At 31.8% G+C, this 23,845-nt stretch overlaps 1 protein-coding gene across 10 annotated transcripts in view; it reads left to right on the top strand.

Annotated features, from left to right (window-relative positions):
- LOC100376400 (RIMS-binding protein 2-like) overlaps positions 1–23,845 on the top strand; it is a 133,941-nt gene that overhangs the window by 54,748 nt on the left and 55,348 nt on the right. For all 10 annotated transcript variants that reach the window (XM_085491229.1, XM_085491231.1, XM_085491230.1 and 7 more), the window contains 3 exons: positions 15,073–15,198; positions 20,850–20,933; positions 23,206–23,295. In XM_085491229.1, the coding sequence (XP_085347355.1) occupies positions 15,073–15,198; positions 20,850–20,933; positions 23,206–23,295 (300 nt within the window). The remainder of the gene's footprint in view (positions 1–15,072; positions 15,199–20,849; positions 20,934–23,205; positions 23,296–23,845) is intronic.

Here is a 23,845-nt window from a genome sequence, read left to right as displayed (position 1 = left end):
TTTTTTTAGCGCTACAATTAAACCACATCAGAGTATAATGGAAAACGTAGAATTTTGTCAAACCCTAATTTGTTCCCACTCATTACAAGCCAAACTAATTTTGCTTTTCTAAACTGGCAAAGTCATTTCCTGTTTGCTTTTTTCCATCCCAAAAAAAAAAAAAAAAAAAAAAAAATTGATACATATTAAAGTTGTTTCACCTGAAATAGTGACAAGGTCGTTGGATTTCAAATGAAGACGGCACTTTAAACCTTTACTCTTTCTGAGTTAAATATTTGTTTTCGTGAAAACATAATCTGACACACAAGATTAGGCATGTCTTATTGGAGCATTGGTTTTAATGTTTTAATACAATCCAGCGTAAAACACAGCTGGCCGGGTATATTATTTTTTTTCGAGATTAGTCCCTTTAAATGGCTTCTCAGTATCTGCAGATGCCAAATTACACCAGTAAATCGATGGACAGCATCATTTCCTCATTACGGTTTAAGACTGAGAAAATTGACCTATATATAATCGTTTATTATTTTTACTTCAGTGAGTAAGCGGGGTTTTTTGAAGATTCATTGAACAAATCATTTTTTTGTTCCGATAATATGTTCTGTCAACATCTCGTTTGTTGTTAATGATGTCATGAATTATGAATGATCTTTAAAAATTTGTTCATCGATCGATCAATTTGGACAGATATTTTATCAATTGGTGCTTGGAATATCTGGCTGATTTCTGACACTGCAGATTTTATTTATCATATTGGTTCTATTAGAAATGCACACCAGAAATTGTATTTTATTGTATTTTGGATTATTAAAATATGAATTATTATGACAAATAGACACATTTATGTAAGTACAGTAATAGAAAAAATACTATATCCCTTAAAAATTACAGTAAGTAATTTTTTATTGTTTACCGGTAGTATATAACCAATGCAATTTTGGGCTTGTATGTGCTTCTTATTGGAGATGTGCTTCAAATAAGATATTTTATCATTTTTACATTATTTTAATCTTAAAAATTTTATTTTAATCTTTAATAATATATATTGAAGGTAATATTCCAGCAATTCCTCATCTATGACACTTTCCGCACTCTAACTTTTATTTTCAATTAATGACAAGAGATTTCATGTTGCAAAGGAAGGATCACACATTTCATTCAATAGAATATAATGATAATTATAAAATAGAGAATAGAATAGAATAGAATAGAATAGAATAGATAATAGAAATTTAGATCAAACAGTAAGGAGTTTTAATACGATTCATAAGAGTCCAAGCTTCTATTTCCTGACTTTTTGAGGACAATTGATAAAAATAATCATATGAATTCCTAGTTCAATTACAAGCAAATAATTTCAATGTAGTTATGGTAGTTTGAGCAATTTCAATCACATTGTACACGCATATAATATAGTAAGCTAGATTTTCAAACCTAATTTCAGCGTGCGGCTGCAGATTTACCATTTCAATGCACGTCGATGCATTGACATTTGCAGTATCTAAATTGAACAATTTTCCCATTAACTTTTATTACGACAAAATGCGAGCAATAATTTTTCATTTCACCTTCTTCGCATATGTTCACATTATATTTCACCAATATTTTGCTTCATTTTAATTTAAAAAAAAACAACTGTCTAATAAGACTGCATCCTCATATTAACAAGTAAATAAATAAATTGAATGTCACGAATTTTAATAATTCTGTGATATGCTACCGTTTTTTCATTATTGAAACAGTTGTATTGCAAAGTTTGTGTCTCCACCTGTTTCTATTAAATAGTTGCCTCATATTTTGATACAAATTCACTAAAAACTATATATACAAATTGATACAAATTTTCAAAGTAATATTAATCAAATACCACAGATTTTTAATTAAATTGAAAGGATTACTTAAGTTTCTCGGCATTCCATCTGATTAAACTACGCTTATAACTGACAACATTAAGCCAAAAAATATCAAAACATTAAAACTTACAATAATTGAAAGAAAACATATATTACTTATTGTTACTTGATAATTCTGTGTTTGCTGTATAATTTGTCAATATTGAAATTTCAGGAATAAAAGACCCTAATCAGCTTAATATTTTACAATACATTGATTTAAAAAAAATTCACAGAAACTCCTTATCTCGGAATGTTAATTTATCATAAATACCCAATTTTATACGATGTACTAAAATTTGTAGGTAATCCACGTTATGCTTTGTGTGAGGCACACAATGGAAAGCCGTATGCGAATAATGTGCTCTGACCTTTGATTCTGATGAACGCAGTAGTAGAAAACTGGTCTATGTTCAGTGAGTATCTGATTTCATGAGAGAATCAATAGATGGCCTGGTATCTATTACCTAAAGGTAATTGTAATGAATCAATTCAGTGGCTGTGCTAGTGTTTAATTTATTCTTTCTTGGAACGCATTGTATTGGAAATGCAGCAAGTTCAAGAAAATGGAGGAATTTTTGCACACAAAATTAGTTACTCTTTACTTCAAATATTATCTAATATATATCATATTTATCGATCCAAGCAGCGTTTATTTATTTAGTTTTTACTTTACCTGTTTCTTATCTCTTTAGGCTTGAGTATTATTAAATAACATTTACCTTTTCACCACAGTTCCATCTTTTCATCACAAATTCACTACATAGTACCATTTATAGTCTGCACTTTCCTTCAGAAGATTGGGACAAAAATAGCCCAAATTTTTTTTTTAGGCAAAAACTGATATTTGACTTTATTTAAATTTTGTTTATTGGCTCCAAAATCAGGATATATTGAGTGAATATAAGGAAAAAAGTGCAGAAAAAATTGGGTGAGAAAGTCTGGTTGGGAAACAGTTAATAGCACTAGTACAGTGAATCTCGAGAAGGCATGAATGTTTGTTTTATATGTAAAATATTACAAAATGTTTTATAAATTTTGAATGACAGTTGAAAACAACTCAACCAATCATGATGCATTTATGGATGCATGACGGTAAAACGACTAATAATGATCAAAGTAAACCTGCAAAGTCTCATGGGTAATTGCCATTACCAAACAGCCTCTATCGCCAATTATATCATATTTTCTAGATTAGAATGAAATGGAGTATTCTTCCAGGATAAATTGTTTTCATTAAATATTTTATAAATTTTCATTCTCATGTCTTCATGAATTTCATTGTACTAATAATAATAAAACTTAATTTAATATAATTCAGTATAAATTAGTATTTTGAAATTCTGAAACATTTTTTTGGGATATGTTGAGCGACTTAACTATTTTTTCTCAGTCCTTTGAACACATTTGAAGTGATTTGGTAGTGGCTTTGCATCTTTGGAACCAATCTATTTTTATATCACAACTCTTTTTTACTGAATACAGTTACAGCAATGACAAGTTAAATATCAAAGTTCATTTATTTTAAAATTTCTATAGTAAGAAACAAATTTTTCCTCGATTGTGGAAAGCTTTGAATAGGAATTGTGATGTGTGATTGACGTGTGGTTTATCAAGTACACATGTAGTATGTGTTTAATAATCCTAGAATTTTTTTCGCAGTTAATTTGTGAGTGTAATTTGTGGGGTATGCTATTTCTGTAGGCAAGTACAAAACAGTAATGATTATGGTGCTATACTGTCTCTTCCAAACTGTCAGTGAAATTAGGAAAAAAAATGCATGCAATTACAAATTTGTTTTGCATGCTCTGTGAAAATGAGCATTATATTGCTGTTCCAAAAGCATAGATTGAACAACTAATGCAAACTGTGCACCATTTGTGTTTTTTAAGCCATTCCCGCGTTCTGGATGCTACAATACTTTGCAATACAACAGTTTAGATCTACATTATTTGTAAATTCTAGGTACCGTATTTGTTAGTAATTAACCTGTCGAGGTCATCGCTGCGTTCAAGCGACTGAACCTGCTGACACATTTCCTGTTCTTTTAGTAAGGGGAAAGTAAATTGCCTTTTAACGTAAATGTTTCTATATTTTAAGGGTTGACCATTGACTTGTTAAAATAAATAACAATAGCGAGGTTACTCCCTTATTATATCTCATGTAGAATCAATGTAATGTATTTTGGATATGTCTTTGTATTTCATTTTTCCTGGCTTTATTGATTTTTTGTGCGTGTCATGTATGGAGTCATTATACACGGCCGTCATGTGTTGTTATTATCTCACTTCTGATATGCACGTGATTCCTGAATGCGTTATTACACCTGTGTGGATTCGGCCATATGTGCTGTAATGGATTATATTCTCGTCATTTTCACTAGATATTGGTGAACAAAATATAAGTTCAGTAAAAAAAGGTTTTTGCCGATGTTTTAATAGCCCATTTTGTTTCCCAGATTCAATATGGTTAAATAGGAAATTTAAAAAAAAAAAAAAAACCAGAGTGCCCACAACTCTGACAATAAAGATTAATTTCTGCCAACAGTTCTAGAGCTTTAAAAATACCCCTGAGACACCCCTCTCTTAATTAAAATGGTATCACCTGAAACTGCATGTAAAAAAGTCATACATGTGACTATCAACGGGTTCACTTTTTGTTTTTTGTGTCCCTTTACACTGGCGTAATTAATGTTAACTGAAAAATAGGTGTGAACATGTTACGCTGGCTTAAAAAAGCTTAAAAATGATGTACCCGTAGTTCAAACCTCTTCCATGATGGGAGTAGGGGGAACATGGGCAACAATGTACTAGTAACTATTACCTATAACATATGTGAACACGTTTCCATGGTTAAATTCTGTCACTATTGGCATGTAAGTTATTGGAGCCCTAAAGTGCATTTGAATGCCATGGTCAACTGTATTCATCGTTAACTTATTTTAGGAATAATAAGGTGCTCATATTTTATGTTTATCGTTCTTTAGACCTGTACATGCATACAGTTGTTAAACTTTGGTCCATTCAGATTATCAAAAACTATTGATGATCACGAACTATGTTTATTTGCCTTGTTCAGTAAACATGAACGTTATGTACGCAAACTATTTTGGACAGGAATTTAACATATCAGTATGCAAGATGTATGGTATTCATAAACGCATCTAACTTTAATGGCGGAAACACCGTACTGTGCAACTTTCAAACACTGAATCAATCAATTCTGAGTTTTTTTTGTCATGTAAATTTCAATTTAAAGATGTTCATTATTCTCTTTGTTCATTGATGACATCACTCTTTACTGGTAATCATTGAAATCTGACAATAGAAAGACGTTGATTGGCTTCAAATCTCTCAATGATTAAATACTAATAACAAGAAGAAGAAGAAAAAAAAACTGTTCAAGTGGGCTAAATTAGCTAAATTTGAAAAAATGTTTCTTGGCGTCTAATTTAAATTCGCTATTTCACGATGGTATTGTGGAGAGTCAGTATGTGGTAGTTATTGATACAATGTAACATTATTTTGATAATTACACTCTGTTGATATCACAATTGTGTTCAATTCTGACTTTTGATTCTATGATCAGTTCCACAAGAGTATGGTATTAGTACCGGTATATTCACATTGATAAAGTTTTTTTTTTTTAAAACGAGCAATTATAATTATTGACATATGACAACTTCAAGGCTGGTCTTGTTTTTGTATGTAATTTTTACCTGATCTGTGGCAGGTTCAAATTCAGAGAAGATTGTAGCTATCAGGGAGTAAAAAAAAACTGGGTTTCCCTAGCTCATTTTCAAGGCAATAGTAGTTTAAGGTTAAAAGTCAATGTTGCGATGACCTAAATCTTTGTAGCTTGTTATGAAATTATATGCCACAGCAAAAGTTAAGAAAAAAAAAGTGATGAAGGCAAACTGCATGATCACCATGGTAACAGAGGATCTTTTGATTGTCATTTGTACAGTGTTTGTTTTAACTGGAGAGCAGATCAATAATTCAATTGACAGTATTTGTGTTTGAGAAAGCGAGAAGTAAATTTTGTGGTCAGTGAGCAAGGGAGTCAGGATGTAATTGAGCGTAGTGTTTGGTAGCTGGAGCTGTCAGAAACATCGTACAATCAGCCATCTTGTTCAAATATCACTTTGACAAAATAATTGGAGTGGAAGAGATTATTACTAAAATATTATTAATAATGAAGTGACTTGTCAGAATGTGTTTAAGAAAATTAATGGTTGACAAAAAAAGTCAATTTTAGAAGTAATTTAAACAACCTCCAACTGCGTTAGTGTTCTGCTTCCAATGTGAAGTTTTGCTGTTGAGTCTGAATATTCGAAACATGAATTTGTAGTAAACTCTTCTCTGATTGGTTTGCTAGTTACCTATTATTGTTGGTATAGCCAATCAAAGTTCTTCTCATGACTGATGAAAATGAAAGGATTCTTAAAAATATAACTGGCATTCTGGCATGGTAACAATTATGTAAATTCAGTAAAAAATAAAGCGGAATCTTAAAAAAAGAATTAAATATGGAAATATAAAGATTTGTTTATTTATTATTTAAATTGATTCCTGAGTGAAGACGCACTTAATACCCGATATATTTCATGTTTAATGAATGATGTATTTGTTCTGATAAATGATGTTCACTTTCAGTGGTTAGGAAATAAGTTTTATTCCTTCTCATCTCAAATGTGAAGAGAAAAAATGAGAAAACATCTACAGATGGAAGTGACTTATACGTTCACTACCAGCGAGTCTTTCTGTGAAGCTTTAATACACATTTCACTTTGCTTCTTGTACTGGAGAATACTTTATTTTCGCTGGAATTAATTTTCACTGAAAAGGCTTTTTGGACGTTGTGTATGGAATTTATTTTCACTGATTTTTGATGAGTTTAATGTGAAATATAGGGAAAAAAAGTATATTCGCTGGATTTTATTTTCACGGAATCATCCCTTCAGCGAAAATTCCAAGCGAAAATAAAGTATTCTACAGTATTAAATATATAGCAGCTGCCAGGTGAAAGGTCAGCTGCATATGGACTTTTTCTGGTATTGATTGTAATACTGTTGTATTTGTTGGAAATCGTTGCTTTCTAAAAATAGAATGATAGTGTTTTCGTGGTGTGAAGGCAAATGCAGGGGATTATGCAAAGATGATTTTTGAAATCATTATCTTGTCATCTTATTTGTCAGTGGATCAGTTATTTTCTCTTGTATACATAGTCGGGTATTTAAATCGGGAGAGAATCGTCGTGTACAAGAGAGTCCTGCTTCTACTTTGTAGCTGATAACGTAACTCTTCTGTTCATTTTTTTTTTGTCTCAATCCACACTGATTTAGTTTGTCATGCATGGATGCATGCATGTACTAGCCTTAAAAATTCTTTTCAAGTTCCAGATTTGAGTGAATATGAGGATTTTGGCTATTGCCCAACCCTGACACCAGTCAGACCAATCAGAGAGCAGCTTGTTTATTGACAGGTGTTTTTGACCTATTAAATCCTGCCTTATATCTGCTTCAACTCAACTATTGGATTTCTTTGAATCTTATTTTGGATTGTCGATAACTTGGAAAAAGATAAATTTCCTTCAATGTGGCAGTTATTACCCTGATACATGTATTGATGTTCGAGTATGTCGCCCGATTGATTCCGACTCTAGTGATATTCACCAAAGTTAGCAAAATAAAGTTGTGAATTGTGTTGTGATTTTCTTTTTGTCAATGGCTCAATTGAGTTTGCAAATGGCTACAGGTTGGTAGTCATTCGGTCTTTATTACTTAGGCTGTCCATTTTGGATCAGCTCATCCACTTCGTAGGTTGTTGATTTTGTTTCTATATTCTGGACCCAAACCTCCTTTGTTATTATAATCATGTTTCTCATTATACAATTCTGAATGAAATGAAACCAAACAGAAAACTATAATTACTGTAAGCTTGAAAAATTGTCAATTTCAAGGATGAGGTTTGAAAGGCATTTCTCGTCTGAAAATGTGTTGCACTATCATGTTCATTGCTGCAAACTTTTTGACTTATGAAAATTCATTTTGTGCGAAATTAAAGCATCACTATTGTTGTGTAAAACACATTTTTAATGTATTTTTCTTACATTCTATATGTTGCATGGGTCCCATATCAAAGAATGCATGTTCTGACCACTACGCATTTTATGATATAATGAAAATTTTAGAGATTGGATACAAATTTGAAGTTACGTAAAGAATAATAGTCAATGTGTTTATGCCCATTTATTACACTAGTATAATTTCAAAAGATTTTTCCGCCAAAATGATGACACAAATTTTCTCATTTTCAGTATTATTCCCCAATTTCAATATTCATTTTGGACCAAACAGACAAAACTTAATATTTTAAAAAGATTTTGGCCAAAGATTTTTGAATTTTAGGTAAAAAGCAGATTATATTCAGTGAATTGTAATTTTTGTGAAAGACAGTTAAAAAAAGCTAAAATGACAGGTGTCATATGATTGAAACCTCTCATGTTAATCATTCTGTTTATCACTGTCCTCACAATGCACTTCCAACACAACACCTGTTCACTGTGATTAGCAACTATTATATTTAAGACGCTTTTTTTTGCAGTTCTGCTGATTTCAATTTCTTGTAACCAACAAATTTAGCAGACAGACATTGTACATGTGTACTGTTAATATTGATAGACACACAGGAAACGAAATATATGTAACAGTATATGAATATTTAACATTATTTGATTGCGTTATTGAAATATTGAATTATAAAATCGTTATTAAAGAACAATGATAACAATAAAAGGCGTTTCATTTTCATAAATTTTTTATCGTCAAATGTATAATTGTCGACAGTCGTCCTCTTTTCAGCGACTTTATTTGTTCTGTTAGGAACGTAGGAATGCCTCACAAAATGACACAAAATTTCACTAACATGGGCACCAGAGAAATATTCACTACTTCAAAATTCACGAAGATTTGTCTCATGAAATTGAAGAGGTTAAATCTTAAATCTTTTTTCTTGTTATTCGTATTTAATCATTGAGAGATTTGATTTGTATTCTATTTTAGGAGGATATGATGTGCCTCTGTTAAAGCAAATATTGTTTTTCACCTAAATTTTTTTTATTGTTAAAAAAGACATTTCTGCTGTTTTGTTTGCAGTTTATTTCCAGTGATTTTTGATTAGTTTAATGTAAAATACAAGACAAATGGTATTTTCACTGTATTTTATTTTCACTGATTCAGTCCTTATGGAAAAATAAGGCAAAAATTAATTCCAAGTGCAGATAAATTATTTTACATTATTAACTGAATCCATTTTTGTTGTTTTAAAAATACATCTCCAATAGAGCATATTTGTATTCTGAAAATCTCACTGTGCATACTTTAAATTGTTTAATTTCTGTGATTTGATAATTTAAGTTCCTACATGATGAAATACTATGTTGTCATATCATACTATATGAGCACATTTATTATTCGCTTGTTTTAAATTTTTCTATTTTTGTCGATAAAACCGATTGAAATTGCTCAAAACATCAAAATGGTGAAATTGAATTCCTGTAAAAATAAATGCTTTGACAGTATTTGGTATTTTTAATCATTTTCATTCCTAACAGCCCGTTGTACGAAAGAAATTTCTCTCTTGTAAAATTGTATTCATATCGCCATCACCTGCTGTAGACAAGACACTTACGTAAACACAACGAAGATACATCAAATACAGTATTGCTATGTTGGTTACAGCGCAGCTTGATAGCATGATGCATTCTGGGAAAGATGTTTTGACTCGTCAACTGGTTAGTTGAATAAAAATACCGTTAATCTCGTTTTCGTAACTTGTAATAAACACTCCCTGAATTTAAATAATCGATCTAATTAGTACATGTATTAAATCAAAATTGTGTTTCCATGTACCACACCGTAATATTGAATTGAAGAACATATCACGTTTCATCAAGGTGGGCTATTTTTTACACTAGATCAACACGTTCATTGATTGTGATGCGCTTTATTCCATTCTTCAGTTTATTTCAAATTCGAAGATGAGTTTATCAATGCTGCATGCTGACAAGAATCATGTCAGCTGATTTGAACCACGTTGGCTGATTCGAATCATGTTGGCTGAATTTGAATCATGTTGGCTGAATTTTAATCATGTCAGCTGATTTGAATTATGTTGGCTGATTTGGGTCACGTTGACTGATTTGAATGAGGTTGGCTGATTTGGATCATGTTGGCTGATTTGGATCACGTCGGCTGATTTGAATCACGTCGGCTGATTTGGATCACGTCGGCTGATTTGAATCATGTCGACTTATTTGGATCATGTGGCTGATTTGCATCATGTCAGCTGATTTGCTGCGGCTTTTATTCTACTGAATTAGAAAATGATTAGTGACTGGGCACTGAAGTTGATTTTGCTAGCTTGCACAATTAATTGCTTGTTTAACATCAGAAACAGTTTTGTTCCATTCTGAAAAAGAGTTAAGACTTTGCATTTATTCCTATGACGTAGTTTTTTACTGCTAACAGGAATATATGGCTATTGAAACACCTGATTGACGTAATTCCAGTAAATCCCTTACCGATTATCTGCTACTATCTAAAGGGTATACACGTGTCTGTGATGTAACTGCCGCAAGACAGACTTGTTTTCATCTGAAAAAAGATTTTATAGATTGCTGACATGGATCAAAAATCAGATCTACCGGGTAGTCATAATTTGTCAACATTGACAAGAATTACGGTATGGTAGCCCTATTGTCATATGATAGTGCCCCACATGTAGTTATACCAAACTCAGAAGGTGTTGTAGCACCCCAAAATGTGTCAAGGTTTTTTCCTTCAAAGAAACAACCAGAATGTGATAAAAATATACCGGGTACTAAAAACGTATTATTGAGAATTTTTTTTGTAATAAACAGTGGTTAACCTTTTAAACAACACAGTCGACTTTCGTCAATATTTATAGAATAAACTTGCATAATTTTTTTTCCAAGATTTTGATTTACAACCAATGACAAATTATAATTGTTTGGTCCAAAATTAACAATTAAAATATAGAAAAATACCTTAAAGGTACAAAATGTCTCCCCAAAATTTAGTCGGGGGAAAAATAATAGCATTCAACGGGTTAAATGGTACATTGAAAATAGCAGTTATTAAATCTGAATTACTTTGTTAGGTGAATTTACTTTGTAACCAATGCTATACCCTGCAGGGAATGGACCCACGTGAGTATTTTGACGCACTCGCCTTTGAAAGCAGCATAAAAGTGTTAAGTGATTGGTATTTTGCTGACGTTCACAGCATGGTAAATATAGTCAAGCTGTCAGAAACCATGTCTGTTTATATGTATTGCCGAATGGATTATATAAATAAAAAAAAATCTGCTGCATGAAAGAGATATTTTTGTCATTATTTTAATGTAATCATTTCAGTCTGCGCTGAGAGTGATTTAAAAAAAGGTATGTAAATCTTGAAAATCGTTATCATCAGTAACAAATGGCCGATGGGAGTCCGAACTGCTGTTGTGTTGTATTTTAATTCAATATTCATTATCGCAGACCCTGTTTGCTTGTCAAGCTATAACTCGTTTTCCTTTTATTAAATTAATGAAATTTGATTTTGTTTTATGGTCTAGGCCTTGTTTTTTTATATTACCTTTTGGTGTGTGAATTTAACTCAAGATTATTTCGTTATAGAATTAACTATTTAAACAACCAACATAGTTCAGTTTGCATATTTTTGTGTATTTTGGTGCAAAATAATTTTTTTTTTTACTGTAGTCAGCATATTTTGTATTTTGGTGAAAAGTACAGAAAAACACAATTCTTGGAAGATAAAATGAGTTGTGCCTTGTGGCAATAAAACGCTCTGTGGTCAGCATGTTTTTTTTATGGGAAACGTTTTAAAGGCATAATTTTTTCATTGGATTCTAAAGTGTATACGCTAAAGATACGTTTACATTATGACAAACATGGCCATATTATGTCATAACCAGTCCCATACTACGTCTAGCTTGTATGTTGTGAAATTCGAATGCACTAGGTCATGATGCCCACTGCTTACATAATACAAAAAAAACACTCAAGAAAATTACCTGGACAAAAACAAAATTCGCGAGTGTTCCTTGACTAACAGAGCAGTATAATCATGTTTATAAATTAAGGATATATGGCTTATATGGATTTATTATTTATCCTATAATATATTTCAGTAATCTTAAAGCTGTCACAACACTCATGAAATTTATTTTGTTCGATTATCCCAAAGGAATCATGATCATAAGTTCTTATTTTAAGGTTTTTTCATCATAAATGGTTTTGAATATTATTAAGATCCTATTTTATTTTATTACTAAGATAGTGGTATTAGTTTATTATTGATAGGAGTTTGACTCTCCTTTCTTTACACTTGGTTAACATGGGTTCGTGGTGCGATATCACCCTTTGATTGGTCACACTGTGGCCCCCTTTGATTTCTATTTGCATTCCAGCAGTTAACACCCAAGACACGTTGGTTTGAAAACTTGCATTCTGCACATCACTCATCAGATGCGTTCCCTGTTATGCTCGACAATTCTTGTAGTCGTGGATTCCCGTCGTAACACGCAAATGGATTTCACCTGCACAATTTGTCTACGTTGTATGGGCATGTTACGTTTTGTGCTTTGATGAAACAGACTTCTTATAGTTTTCACATCAAATTTGATGTTTCTTTTTTGTTGCTGGGGAGAAAAAAAATCGGCGGTATCCATAGATGTATGGAAAATGACTCATCGTTTGTGACTTGAGTAATGATTGAGTGTTATGTAAACCGATACTGATGGGTTCTTTGTCTGTCTCGACCATTATGTAACTAAAGTCATGTTTTATATTCCGGGCTTTGTCAGGAAAGCCGATACTAAGCAGGTAGCGTAACTTATCTCTCCTACTTATCCAATTACTACTGATATGCAAATTTTAAAATTGATGATAGGTTTGGGTATCACAAGAATGTACTTACCTGTACTGCTTCATTCCACATCTGGTGAACTTTGAACTCTTTGATATTTTTCTTCTAAGAACTTGACGATTTTGAGTGATATTTCTTGAAAATGTTTCAAAATGAATTATTTAACAATAACAAATCGACATAATGATTTTGAGTGCAGCATTTTGCACATTTTATGTCATTTTTCTATAATTGCTTTGTGAATTTTAAACTATTTGACAAAATATTGTGCTGCTCTAGTTTGTGAAAAGTGACAGAAAAAGTGAATTTGGCAACCAAAGGATTTACCACTTTTGAACATCATAATTTTCCCTCCAAATTTGTATTAATTTTTATGCATTTTTTTCCATTAATTTTGGACCAACATGAACAGAATTTTTCATTGGCTTCAGGTCTTCAACGAAATAAAAAAAAAAAATAGAAAAAATTGTGTATGTTTTTTGATTTGTAATAGATGACAATACATGTAATTGACTTTGGCGATCAAAGGGTTAAAGGTCACAAGGTTGAAGGGGTACATGTATCATGGATACCATAATATGATTCCTGTATTTGCAGATGTTATTAAAAAGTTGCAAGCTGATTGGCCAGACTAGTAGGTTTTCCTGTCAGCTAGCCAGTGAGAATCAGTCAACAATTTTCTGGAATTGTATGCATCAGTCTGAATCAATCACCTGATATAGATAACTTGAATATAGATCATTTTCCCGACTTCAGGATGTTTCTCTCAGATGATTATGAATTACACTCTTTAAAACAATCACACATACCGTATTTGGACTATTGGTAGCACATGCGCTTATGTAAATAATATAATCATGTCTATGGTTAAAATAAGTAATATTTGAAGAAGCCGGAATACAATTAATGCAATTGATGTTTTACATACGCTTCCGATAGAGTAAATGCGGTAACGTAGACGTGAAACTTTTTTTTAGTGTCACGCATGAAAGACTCTCTCGTTACTTTTGTTTTACAACAGCAGCAATTTCGTAATCTAATGATTCCTAATTATTTTTCCAGACGACTCATAATGCAAATTTTGTGCCAAGTGAATTCAATTAGCAGAATGCGATAGCATTTTTGAAATTTGATAAATTATTAATAGAAATTTTGTTAGTTTTGACAGTAGATTTAGACAACACTAATATATTCAATCTTGATTGAAAAAAAGGTAAAAAAATATCCCAAAACACATCTTTGAGTTTCATCATGATTCAACACTTTTTACCTATTATTTCATGTTTAACTGTATTTGCATAAAATAAAATAATTACTATAAAATTCAGATCCAATAAAAATAGTAGCTTTATGAGAACTAGTAAAATTTGATGTAAACCCATAATTATGTACTTATTCAAAAATATTAATTTGTGAAGAGTTAGATTAATACAAATTTTGAAGTGATGTAGTATATATGAACATGTATCAAATGCAAAAGTTACAGTACGGTATTAGCCGTATTAGCAAAATGTATTAATCTGAAGTTGTTTATAAAGTGCCAAACATTGCTGAGAATTTATATATGTAGATTCTGTTGTGATTAAGTTTTCAGCATCTTTGGGTGTCATAATTTTTTTTGACAACATTTTTCGACTTAATAAATAAAAAAATCGTGAATTTCAACAATTCTTGGATACACTGCGTTGGTTCCCTTGGGATTGTTGTGGTCACACCATAACATTTTATATTATCAGCCATAAAATTGTACAGATGTTTTATGTCGTTTTACTCAGCTTTCATGAAAATTTGATATTTACTTTGAGCTTGACAGTTATTGGTAGTTTTTCCTTCATATTCTGCAGTTTTTGTGAAATTCTGTGAAAGTTCTTTGAAATCCAACACTTGATATTCATCAGGAATTCTATTGGAGTCTAATAAAGTTGATTTCTTGATTAGGAAATCCTGTGAAAATATCATAATTTTACACCAGAAAATCAAATTTTATCATCCAGAAAACTGTTTTTGTACCTTCATCTGTTGAATCTAGAAGTTATCAAAAATGTGAAAATGCTGCTTCAATTATCATGTCTTTTCGTTATTTCATCTATGCATTTCATCTTGACGATTACAATCCTCGCTAAATGAAAATGAATGATGCAGTCATCTTTGGAATAAAAAAACAAATGACTTGGCTTTTTCTGAGGATTCTGTCAATTAATAGTTTTGTAATTTCATGTTTTCCAGGATAGGCGCTCGGCCGATTTGGACTCGGTTACACTTCAGGAATACCGGGCGTTGGAAGAGACTAATCAAGTACTTCAAGAGCAACTCAGGAATTTAAAATTAGATAAAGAAGAAAAAGAAAAACTAGTAAGTGGTTTTATTATTTATTATAAGAATCGTGATATGTAGATATATATTGTTGGAAGTGACAGTGATGACTACTTTATCAAAAGTATCTGTAGTACACGCTGTCTTTTGTTGTCAGCATCAAGCAGTACTGGTGTACTACATTTATTAGTATTGGAAATGTTTATAGATAAAATCATTTTCGCAATTTCTGACAACATATTCTATGTCGTATTTTACCCATAATCCTTTGCTTGAGAATCAAGATGGCTGACTACATAATACTGATGGAAACTTGAATATCTAGAGACTGAAAAGTGATATAAAAAAACTGTAAATTGCATTCTCCTACATTTGTGGAGCTTTTTCTTGAGGGGTCATTATGTTGTTTGGCTTGACTTTCCCTTTAACCTTTAACCTTTTGAGTTAGCTTTTTTTCGCCATTCACAAATATAAAATCCTTACGATTTTTCGTAATTTTTCTGAATTTTTTTTTATCAAGACTTGTAGCCGATAGAAAATTACGTCCATTTGGTTCAAAATTATCAAAAACATTTTAGAAAAATGCAGAAAAATTGTTGTACCAAAATTCTGTCTTGAAAAATCACGGTGCTCAAAGGGTTAGTATACGTACTATCAAAATGAGGTTTTTATACTACTGAAAACAGCTAAAATGAAAATTCATTATAATTCGCTTGGCCTGGACTTGTTCATTAAACCACAAGGGATTTTCTTCTGAAAGTCTTAAATTTCACTCGCTGTATTTCAGGTACACCCCTGTGAATAGCTCAGTCCTTGAATGGTATCTTCCAAGATGTGCTTGTACTAGAGCAAATACAAATATCAGCCAAATCAAAGCCCTCTGTGTATGACACTCACCAGGAATCAAAATTTTAACATTTTAGGGATTAGTCATCTGAAAATATGTGTATGTGAAAATAAACAAAATTAAAATATTCATGAAGACCCAACAATGTTTAATGTAAATAAAACGGGGGGAAAAAATGTGAATACAAAATTATTTGTCTGGCATAAATAAATAAAATATTTGCCATGACACAAATTTCTCAAGCCCCTGTAGAATTAAATAGGGAAACCCCTTACAACTTATATCCAACAAAGATTACACCCTAACATGATATATATTTTCTGAAAGCTTATAAAAATCCTAAAATTGTTATTATCATATTAAATAGTCTTTTAATAAAAATAAAATTATTGGAATAAAGGAAGAATATGTGGCATCGTTTTTTAATTAATTGTTTCCATTAGTGAACATTCTTGACAGGATTTGTTGGGTATTCTGCAGTTATTTTTAATCTCACGGCACACCATAACTTTCTACTAATTAAAACTATGCAAGATATACACATCTGCTCTGAAAGTCCCCAAGGCTGTCAGGTGAGAGCATCTAATGCAATTAATTCATGGCCTCTGTGAATGTCAGACACATTGATATAGTGTGCTTACCTGAGTGTTGTACGACGATTTGTGTGTTCACCTGACTTAACTTTTAGGAGTTTAATTAAATAGAGTACATGCTGTACAATTAAACCACCAAACATTTAGTTTTGATGACTCATTGCTTCCTATCGGATGGGAACGATTACAGTGTATGTGTGTGTTTGTTCCATATGCTTGTGTCAAAATAGTGGTGGATCTCCATTGATGACCAGCTTGTCATTTCTCATGTCAGCCCTGTGACAGGGTAAGATGGGGTTTCCCAGTTCACTGTTCTTTTTTCCATTGATCTGAGGAATTAATGATTCATTCAGTAAATCAAATCTATCCTTCCGAGAGGCTGCGTATTTGACCTTGGTAGAACTCATAGATCTGATTGGATGCGCCTCTAAAAGATTCATCTGAACAAAGTTAGCGTAGTGTATGTGAAAGTCTTAAACGCTTGTTTGTGAACAATGGCCATCTGACGCATGTGCAGTTTTTCCACTGTTTTCTCTGCCCGGTTTGTCTTTCGTATGTGGCCCAGTAGTGGAAAAGTAACAAAAAAACCATAGCTGGTTGAACTACAATGTATGTAACAGTGCCTATTTGATACAGACACCTCACTAAACTAAGCTCAGTTTTTGTTCCATTCAAATCTTATCAGTTTATACTGCAGAGACCTGTTATAAACATATGATGGTTGAAAATCTATGTTTATGCACAGTTCCTCCATTGACTATAGAGGGACTGTGGTTCATATTACTATGAACAGAACAACTTGCATCATGTACCTGAATATTACCATGTATGGAGGCTGTGTTTCACAACTGTGAGTAGTATGTGCATAATAGGGAAAACATTTATTAGAGTGAACTGATCTGACTGTTTCGATTTTCAGACATCAACTAACCAATTCTGTAATGTCAACTCAATCTCAGACTCTCAAATCTTCTACTATACTAGACATCTACATGTATTTTGTCTGTGATTTAGCGATAATGAGCAATTTGGTTGGACAATGCATTGAAGAATATATCTTTAGTATTGCCAATGTTGGCTGAATTGAATTTGCCAAGGTATAGTCATGTGACGGTGGTTGAACCTTGGCTACCAAAGATGTTACCCACCAAGTTATTTATCTTCTAAAAGCTCATTTTTTGTTTTCTGTATTGCTTTTCAGTACCAGTAGCAATGTCAGCTTCTATACCATTAAAATATACTAATTAATTATCATTTTACAACATATTTCCTTTCTCAACAACCTACAGTCTTTTCTAGTAATATTTCTTAGTTTCTCTGCTCTGTAGGAGGTCTTTATTTCAACATGTATAGGTATCTCATCATATCCTTCTTTGTTAAAAAAAACGGTGGGGTTGTTGCTCTCCCATGGAGAAAACTACAGGCAACTGTTTTATTGATACATATCATCTTCGAGCGTTGCCATGGTGATAGTAACGGGAGTGATTTTATGGACGAAATGAGGTTCATGGTGATCGACGTCTATTCTCGTCTTCTTGTAATTGTGATAAAGGGGTCACCATTCAGATGCCCTATTTCTGAAACTTGTCGACAAAATCTTTTCAACGACAAATATGTACTTTTCTGTCAACATTTTGTAATTTTTAATATTCTTGATTTCGAACCAAATATACAGTACCTACTTTTTCAATGCCTACAAGTCCTGATAAAAATGATTGTCAATACAGAAAAAAAAATACGAGTTTTTTTTTCAAAAGTCATTCTTTGTTGTTCAAAGATTTAATAAAGTACGTAACCAAAAACAATTAGCAATTTATGCAAATTAGCATCTATTTTTCAAAATATTTCGAAATTTTTTGTGATTCAAACAGGCAGTCTGTAGTTATTTCGACATAAGAAATCACTTCTTGGTATTAAACTACCTTATTAGATTTATAACTATTGATTACATATGTATAGACTAAATAAGCTTGCAATGATTCCAAATTTGGGGTTTATTTACGCTTCTAGAGATACTGTATATCTATTTTCTAACTGCTAATGCTGAATTACAGCTGAGACTAGCACGCTATGTTACCGCACACATACATCAAACGAATTTTTTTTTTTTTTTTTTTTTTTTTTTTTTTTTTAAAGCTGCCCTTATAAGAGTCATTATTGTGTAAATCAAATCAGACTCTTGAATAATGCCCACTTATAATGACCTTTCTAAAGGTCAACGACACGTGTAGGTATTTATTGCATCAATCTAATTAAAATTATTGGTTAGGGTCACCCAAGGGTTACATCTTGTGGAAATATTGAGGTTTACATTTTTACTGAATGGGTTAAGGATTCTCTGGATTTATTATAATTTCCAAATCATCTTTTTTTATTAACCTTAATATATAACGTGCACATTTATTTGATTGACATGGAAGATTGCCAGAAACCCGAATTTTATTTTCATGACCAAAAATGAAATTAAAAATAATAATTCAAAGTAAATCTTTTTAAATTGAATGGTAGAACTTTAGATTATATTCCGTAGTCTCATATGCTATATATTGTACAAGATATTTCCTTGTGTGTGGTCTGAAAACAAGTGCAATCCGAATAATAATGAAAAAAAACATGATTGCCGTTTGTCGATATCAGTAGAATTTCTAAATAGGATTGCTGTTGATTGCCGTAATATTTCACGGTCATTCTTATATGTGGTCGGAAGTTATTGCACTGATTAGTCTGAATTATTTCTGCTGTGTCTGTTTGATTACATTCTGCTTGCCCCAATCAAGGTAACATTATGTAATTTAAATAACACTCTGACTTTGTAACAATCAATGTGCGTTTAATTTTCCCGACGTTTACAGACAAATAAGGACGTGCTTCGTTTACGATGTACAGTAAAAAGTCAAACATACGATCATTAACGACATTTATTCCAGCATGTTCATGATTGCTAATTGGTTGTCCTCTATTGCAATCGACGATGAGCTTACGTAAGCTTCCTTCGGGTTGGATAACTATCAGTCCCTGGTTGACTATCATGAATTTAGTGCGCAAAACACCTTGCCAGAGGAAAGCAATCGATATTATCATTGATTCATGTGGTATAATCGGTGCAGTAGCGTGTACGTACACGTCGCAGATTATGATCTAGCTGGAGAAAACAAGACATTGAAGATGTTTTTGTTACCAGGATAAATCTTGTATTATCTCATCACAACAGTACATGCATAGCAAATATTGACCATCGTAAGATGTGGCGCTCTCTTGCGCAACCAAATGTTGTATAATGTACATGCTGATTAGATCTAAAAGATGTCGCATCCTCAAATATTCATGAAACTATCTTTTTGAGAAAATTGACTATTTATAGCTTTTCTTATTAATCTTGTACTTTTTGTTTTTATTTGAAAATGATCAAAAAAATAATATATCAACAAACTTGTTACATTGTATCATGAAAATTTCATTTCTATATTATCATACCCTTGTAGCTTTACAGTCGCCATTTTGCATTAGAATTGGTAAAATCGGTGACATTTGTGAAGCTCTAATTTGATAAAAAAAAATTGTTTGACGATCTTAAATTTGTGCCTTTAATGAAATCGATCAATGTTGTTGAAATCATATACTGGTTTGTAATAATTTACATATAAAGACACTGGTTGGATTACTGTTCTGTGATTGTTCCATTTGACTTTGATACACAAGGGAGTCATGGGATTAGTAGATAACATGAGGAACAAATTTCTCCGCTTTAGTTCGTATTAAATCAGACATGACATTAGATTTGGTGGACATCCTCCTACATATAGTTGGCAATTCTCATTATTTGTACGTCAGGATATTTCTCCGCAGGGACCGAGTAAATCATCAGGATTATTCCGAGTATACCTCAACGTCCATAATTCATAACAAATAAATGAACACCTTGTATATATCATGATCTGTCAGTGGACCAATTTGTAATTTATTACGACACGTTCATTGCTACACGTACATACATTTTAATTGCACTGTAAAAAAACCCACTTTTTTATGATTCTGAGTTTGTAGCATTCACCAATATACCGGTACTCAATAAATTAGATTAATAATAAAATAAATGAGTTTATTCTCGTATTGTTTATAGAATTCATTATGTTAATTCCCCCAATTATTAACACAGAATGAATGACCAAGTACAATTAATTTCACGGTTCTATAATTCTGTATTTAATTGGTAATTAACGAGTTATCATTTTCTGTTTCCTGTCTTACAGGAAGTAGACCTTGCGTCCAAGAGGATAGAATGTAACAATTTACAAGCAGAGTCTGAGAGAAGACAGCAGCAGTGTTCTGAATTTGTAAGTACTGCAGAGTTGTTTTTATTTTTTATATTTGCCAATGTTGTGTTTTTTGTGTGTAATTTATCAAAAATGACTGATTGATTCAATTTTGTATCATATTAAGTTCAAGTTAATTTTCATTAGGTTTGACGTTAAATTCACTGGTTTGTTGAGGCGACAATTCTTTCTGATGTTTAATGCGAGAGGGTCGTCACCTGCGCACGCACGGGAATTGAGTCCCAAGCGACGATAACAACACACGCTAAAAAACACAAAGGCTCATTGGTTGATGCTTGTTTGTAAACAATGACATGCTATGGCCACCTGACGCATGCGACTCCCTCGCTTTAAATTTGAATATTGGCATGTATGGGCAGTCAGAATATAAGCTAGCAAATAAGCCATATATATATACAGTTGTAGGATATATTTTATCATCCCTGTTTATCCAATGTTTTCAACTTTCGATATCCACTCTCTGCTTCATATTGCGTAAAATATATTGATTGTAATTTCAATTTTTCAATATTTATTTTTAAATCTTTGAACAAAATTCAATTATTAAATATATTCAATGTTGAGTATAAATTTGAATGTTGAGTATAAATTCAAATGTTGAGTATGACTTCAAATGTTGAGTAAAATTCTAATATTATAAGTATGACTTCAAATGTTGAGTATGACTTCAAATGTTATAAGTATAAATTCAAATGTTGAGTATAAATTCAAATGTTGAGTATGACTTCAAATGTTGAGTATAATTCTAATGTTGAGTATGACTTCAAATGTTATAAGTATAAATTCAAATGTTGAGTATAAATTCAAATGTTATAAGTATAAATTCAAATGTTGAGTATAAATTCAAATGTTGAGTATGACTTCAAATGTTGAGTATAATTCTAATGTTGAGTATGACTTCAAATGTTATAAGTATAAATTCAAATGTTGAGTATAAATTCAAATGTTGAGTATAAATTCAAATGTTGAGTATGACCTCAAATGTTGAGTATAATTCTAATGTTGAGTATGACTTCAAATGTTATAAGTATAAATTCAAATGTTGAGTATAAATTCAAATGTTGAGTATGACTTCAAATGTTGAGTATGACTTCAAATGTTGAGTATGACTTCAAATGTTGAGTATAATTCTAATGTTGAGTATGAATTCAAATGTTGAGTATGAATTATGACTAAAGTCTGTAAGCAGTATTGTTTTTTGTCAATATAGTTTATTAAAATTTCAATGTTGAATTTGTGAAAAGTTTTTAGCAATTTTTGGGAAGAAAATTAGACTGGGATTGGGATTGGTTATGTAAAATAATGAAAATTAATTATACTATATTGTTTAGAGATCGTATCTTGTATTACCCACATAAATGTGTATTCAAGTCAGCTTCAGCATCAATAATGAAACTAACTGAGATCAGTTCTTACTGATGATTTGATGGGTTATCGATAGTAAATATTTTAAGTGCTCAAATCTTGATTGATTTATTATTGCGAGTGAGTTATAAAAGGTTGCTGTTAATGGACGTGTGGGTTGACCAGAATGCAATATTGCTATAATTAACGCAATATATGCTGTGTGAAATTCTAGATTTAGTATGCGATCTATAAACAAATCATATTACTTTATTGTTTCCGGTAGGAAATGAATTTTTAATTAAAATATCATTAATAGATCAAAAAATTGTCATATGTTTGGAGGCAAATTCTAGTGTCGATATACAATGCAACTAAAATTCCTGTTTCCATGAAAACAATTAGGTCAGCCAATTTTTTTTTTTTCAAAACCTAATAATCAAAAAAAAAAGTTAATTTTGTTAAGTTGTTCACGAAAACACAGAAGTAGTTCAGCCAATTACCCGTTAAGCTTCGTCGACATCGTGGAATTAAATAATAAATTATGTAGTAGATGGTTGAGATTAAAATAGCTACAGATATAAATGAGTTATTATACTTTTATCGTTATTGCTAGATTCACATTACCATTTGATGGTAAATAGTCGATAGACTGACATTTAAGATCGGTGGTAGCTGCATGTGCCCATCTTGAAGTTGGTGTGTATGACATACGTCTTTGTTTTACTGTTTAATGTTGAGTCATTAATCAGGGGTGAATTTATCGCTGATGCCAGTGCTGTCGTCCTCTTTGTATACCCGTAGGGTGGAGTTGCATTCATGGACCTGATTACCTGTCGTGGAAATCTCGAGTGACATTTTAAACTCATTTTGCTGATTTGCTTGAAGCAGTAACGTCTGATGTCTGTGTTTCTTTGTTTTGTTGCAGGCTACCGAGTTACAGAATGCTATACAACAGAACACTGTTCTAACTCGAAAAAACACTGAACTACAGCAAGAAATTTCGCATTTAGATAAAGTAAGTATTTTCTTTAATAGCGAGATTAATTTCTACTTTCTGGTGAACTATAACAATAGTTAGTCTAGTCCCCCCCCCCCCCAGTTCCCTTTTTACATCACAAAATAGTCCCTTTAATAGTACCGGTATGCGTTTTCCTCCAGAAGATTGAGGCAAAAACATTTTTTGGGTAAAAACTGAAAATTGACTGAGATTTTGTCTGTTGGCTCCAAAATTAGGACTCATTTCCAGAAATATTGAAGAATATGAGAAAAAAGTGCAAAATTTGGGCGGAGAAAGTCTGGTGGTGAAAAGGTTAAAAGTTCTCCTAATATTGTGTCTTGTTTGTTTCATAATTTATACTTCAGCACGAACAGCAAACAAAAATATGATTTTTTTAGTTGATTAGTGATTGTTCCTTGTTGTCGTCGTCCCATGTCAACTTATCCATAAAACCTTTTACTCTATTATTGCCTTTTTACTTGTAAATATGTTCAATTGGTGAACCTCCATGAAATTTAGTTTGGTAAATTTATGTTCAGCAAGCTAATGTTTCGCAACCACTTCTTCC

This window comes from Saccoglossus kowalevskii, chromosome 16 (genome assembly GCF_978046115.1).
Source record: "Saccoglossus kowalevskii chromosome 16, keSacKowa6.1, whole genome shotgun sequence".
Lineage (NCBI taxonomy): Eukaryota > Metazoa > Hemichordata > Enteropneusta > Harrimaniidae > Saccoglossus > Saccoglossus kowalevskii.
This window is presented reverse-complemented; position numbering and strand designations above follow the sequence as displayed.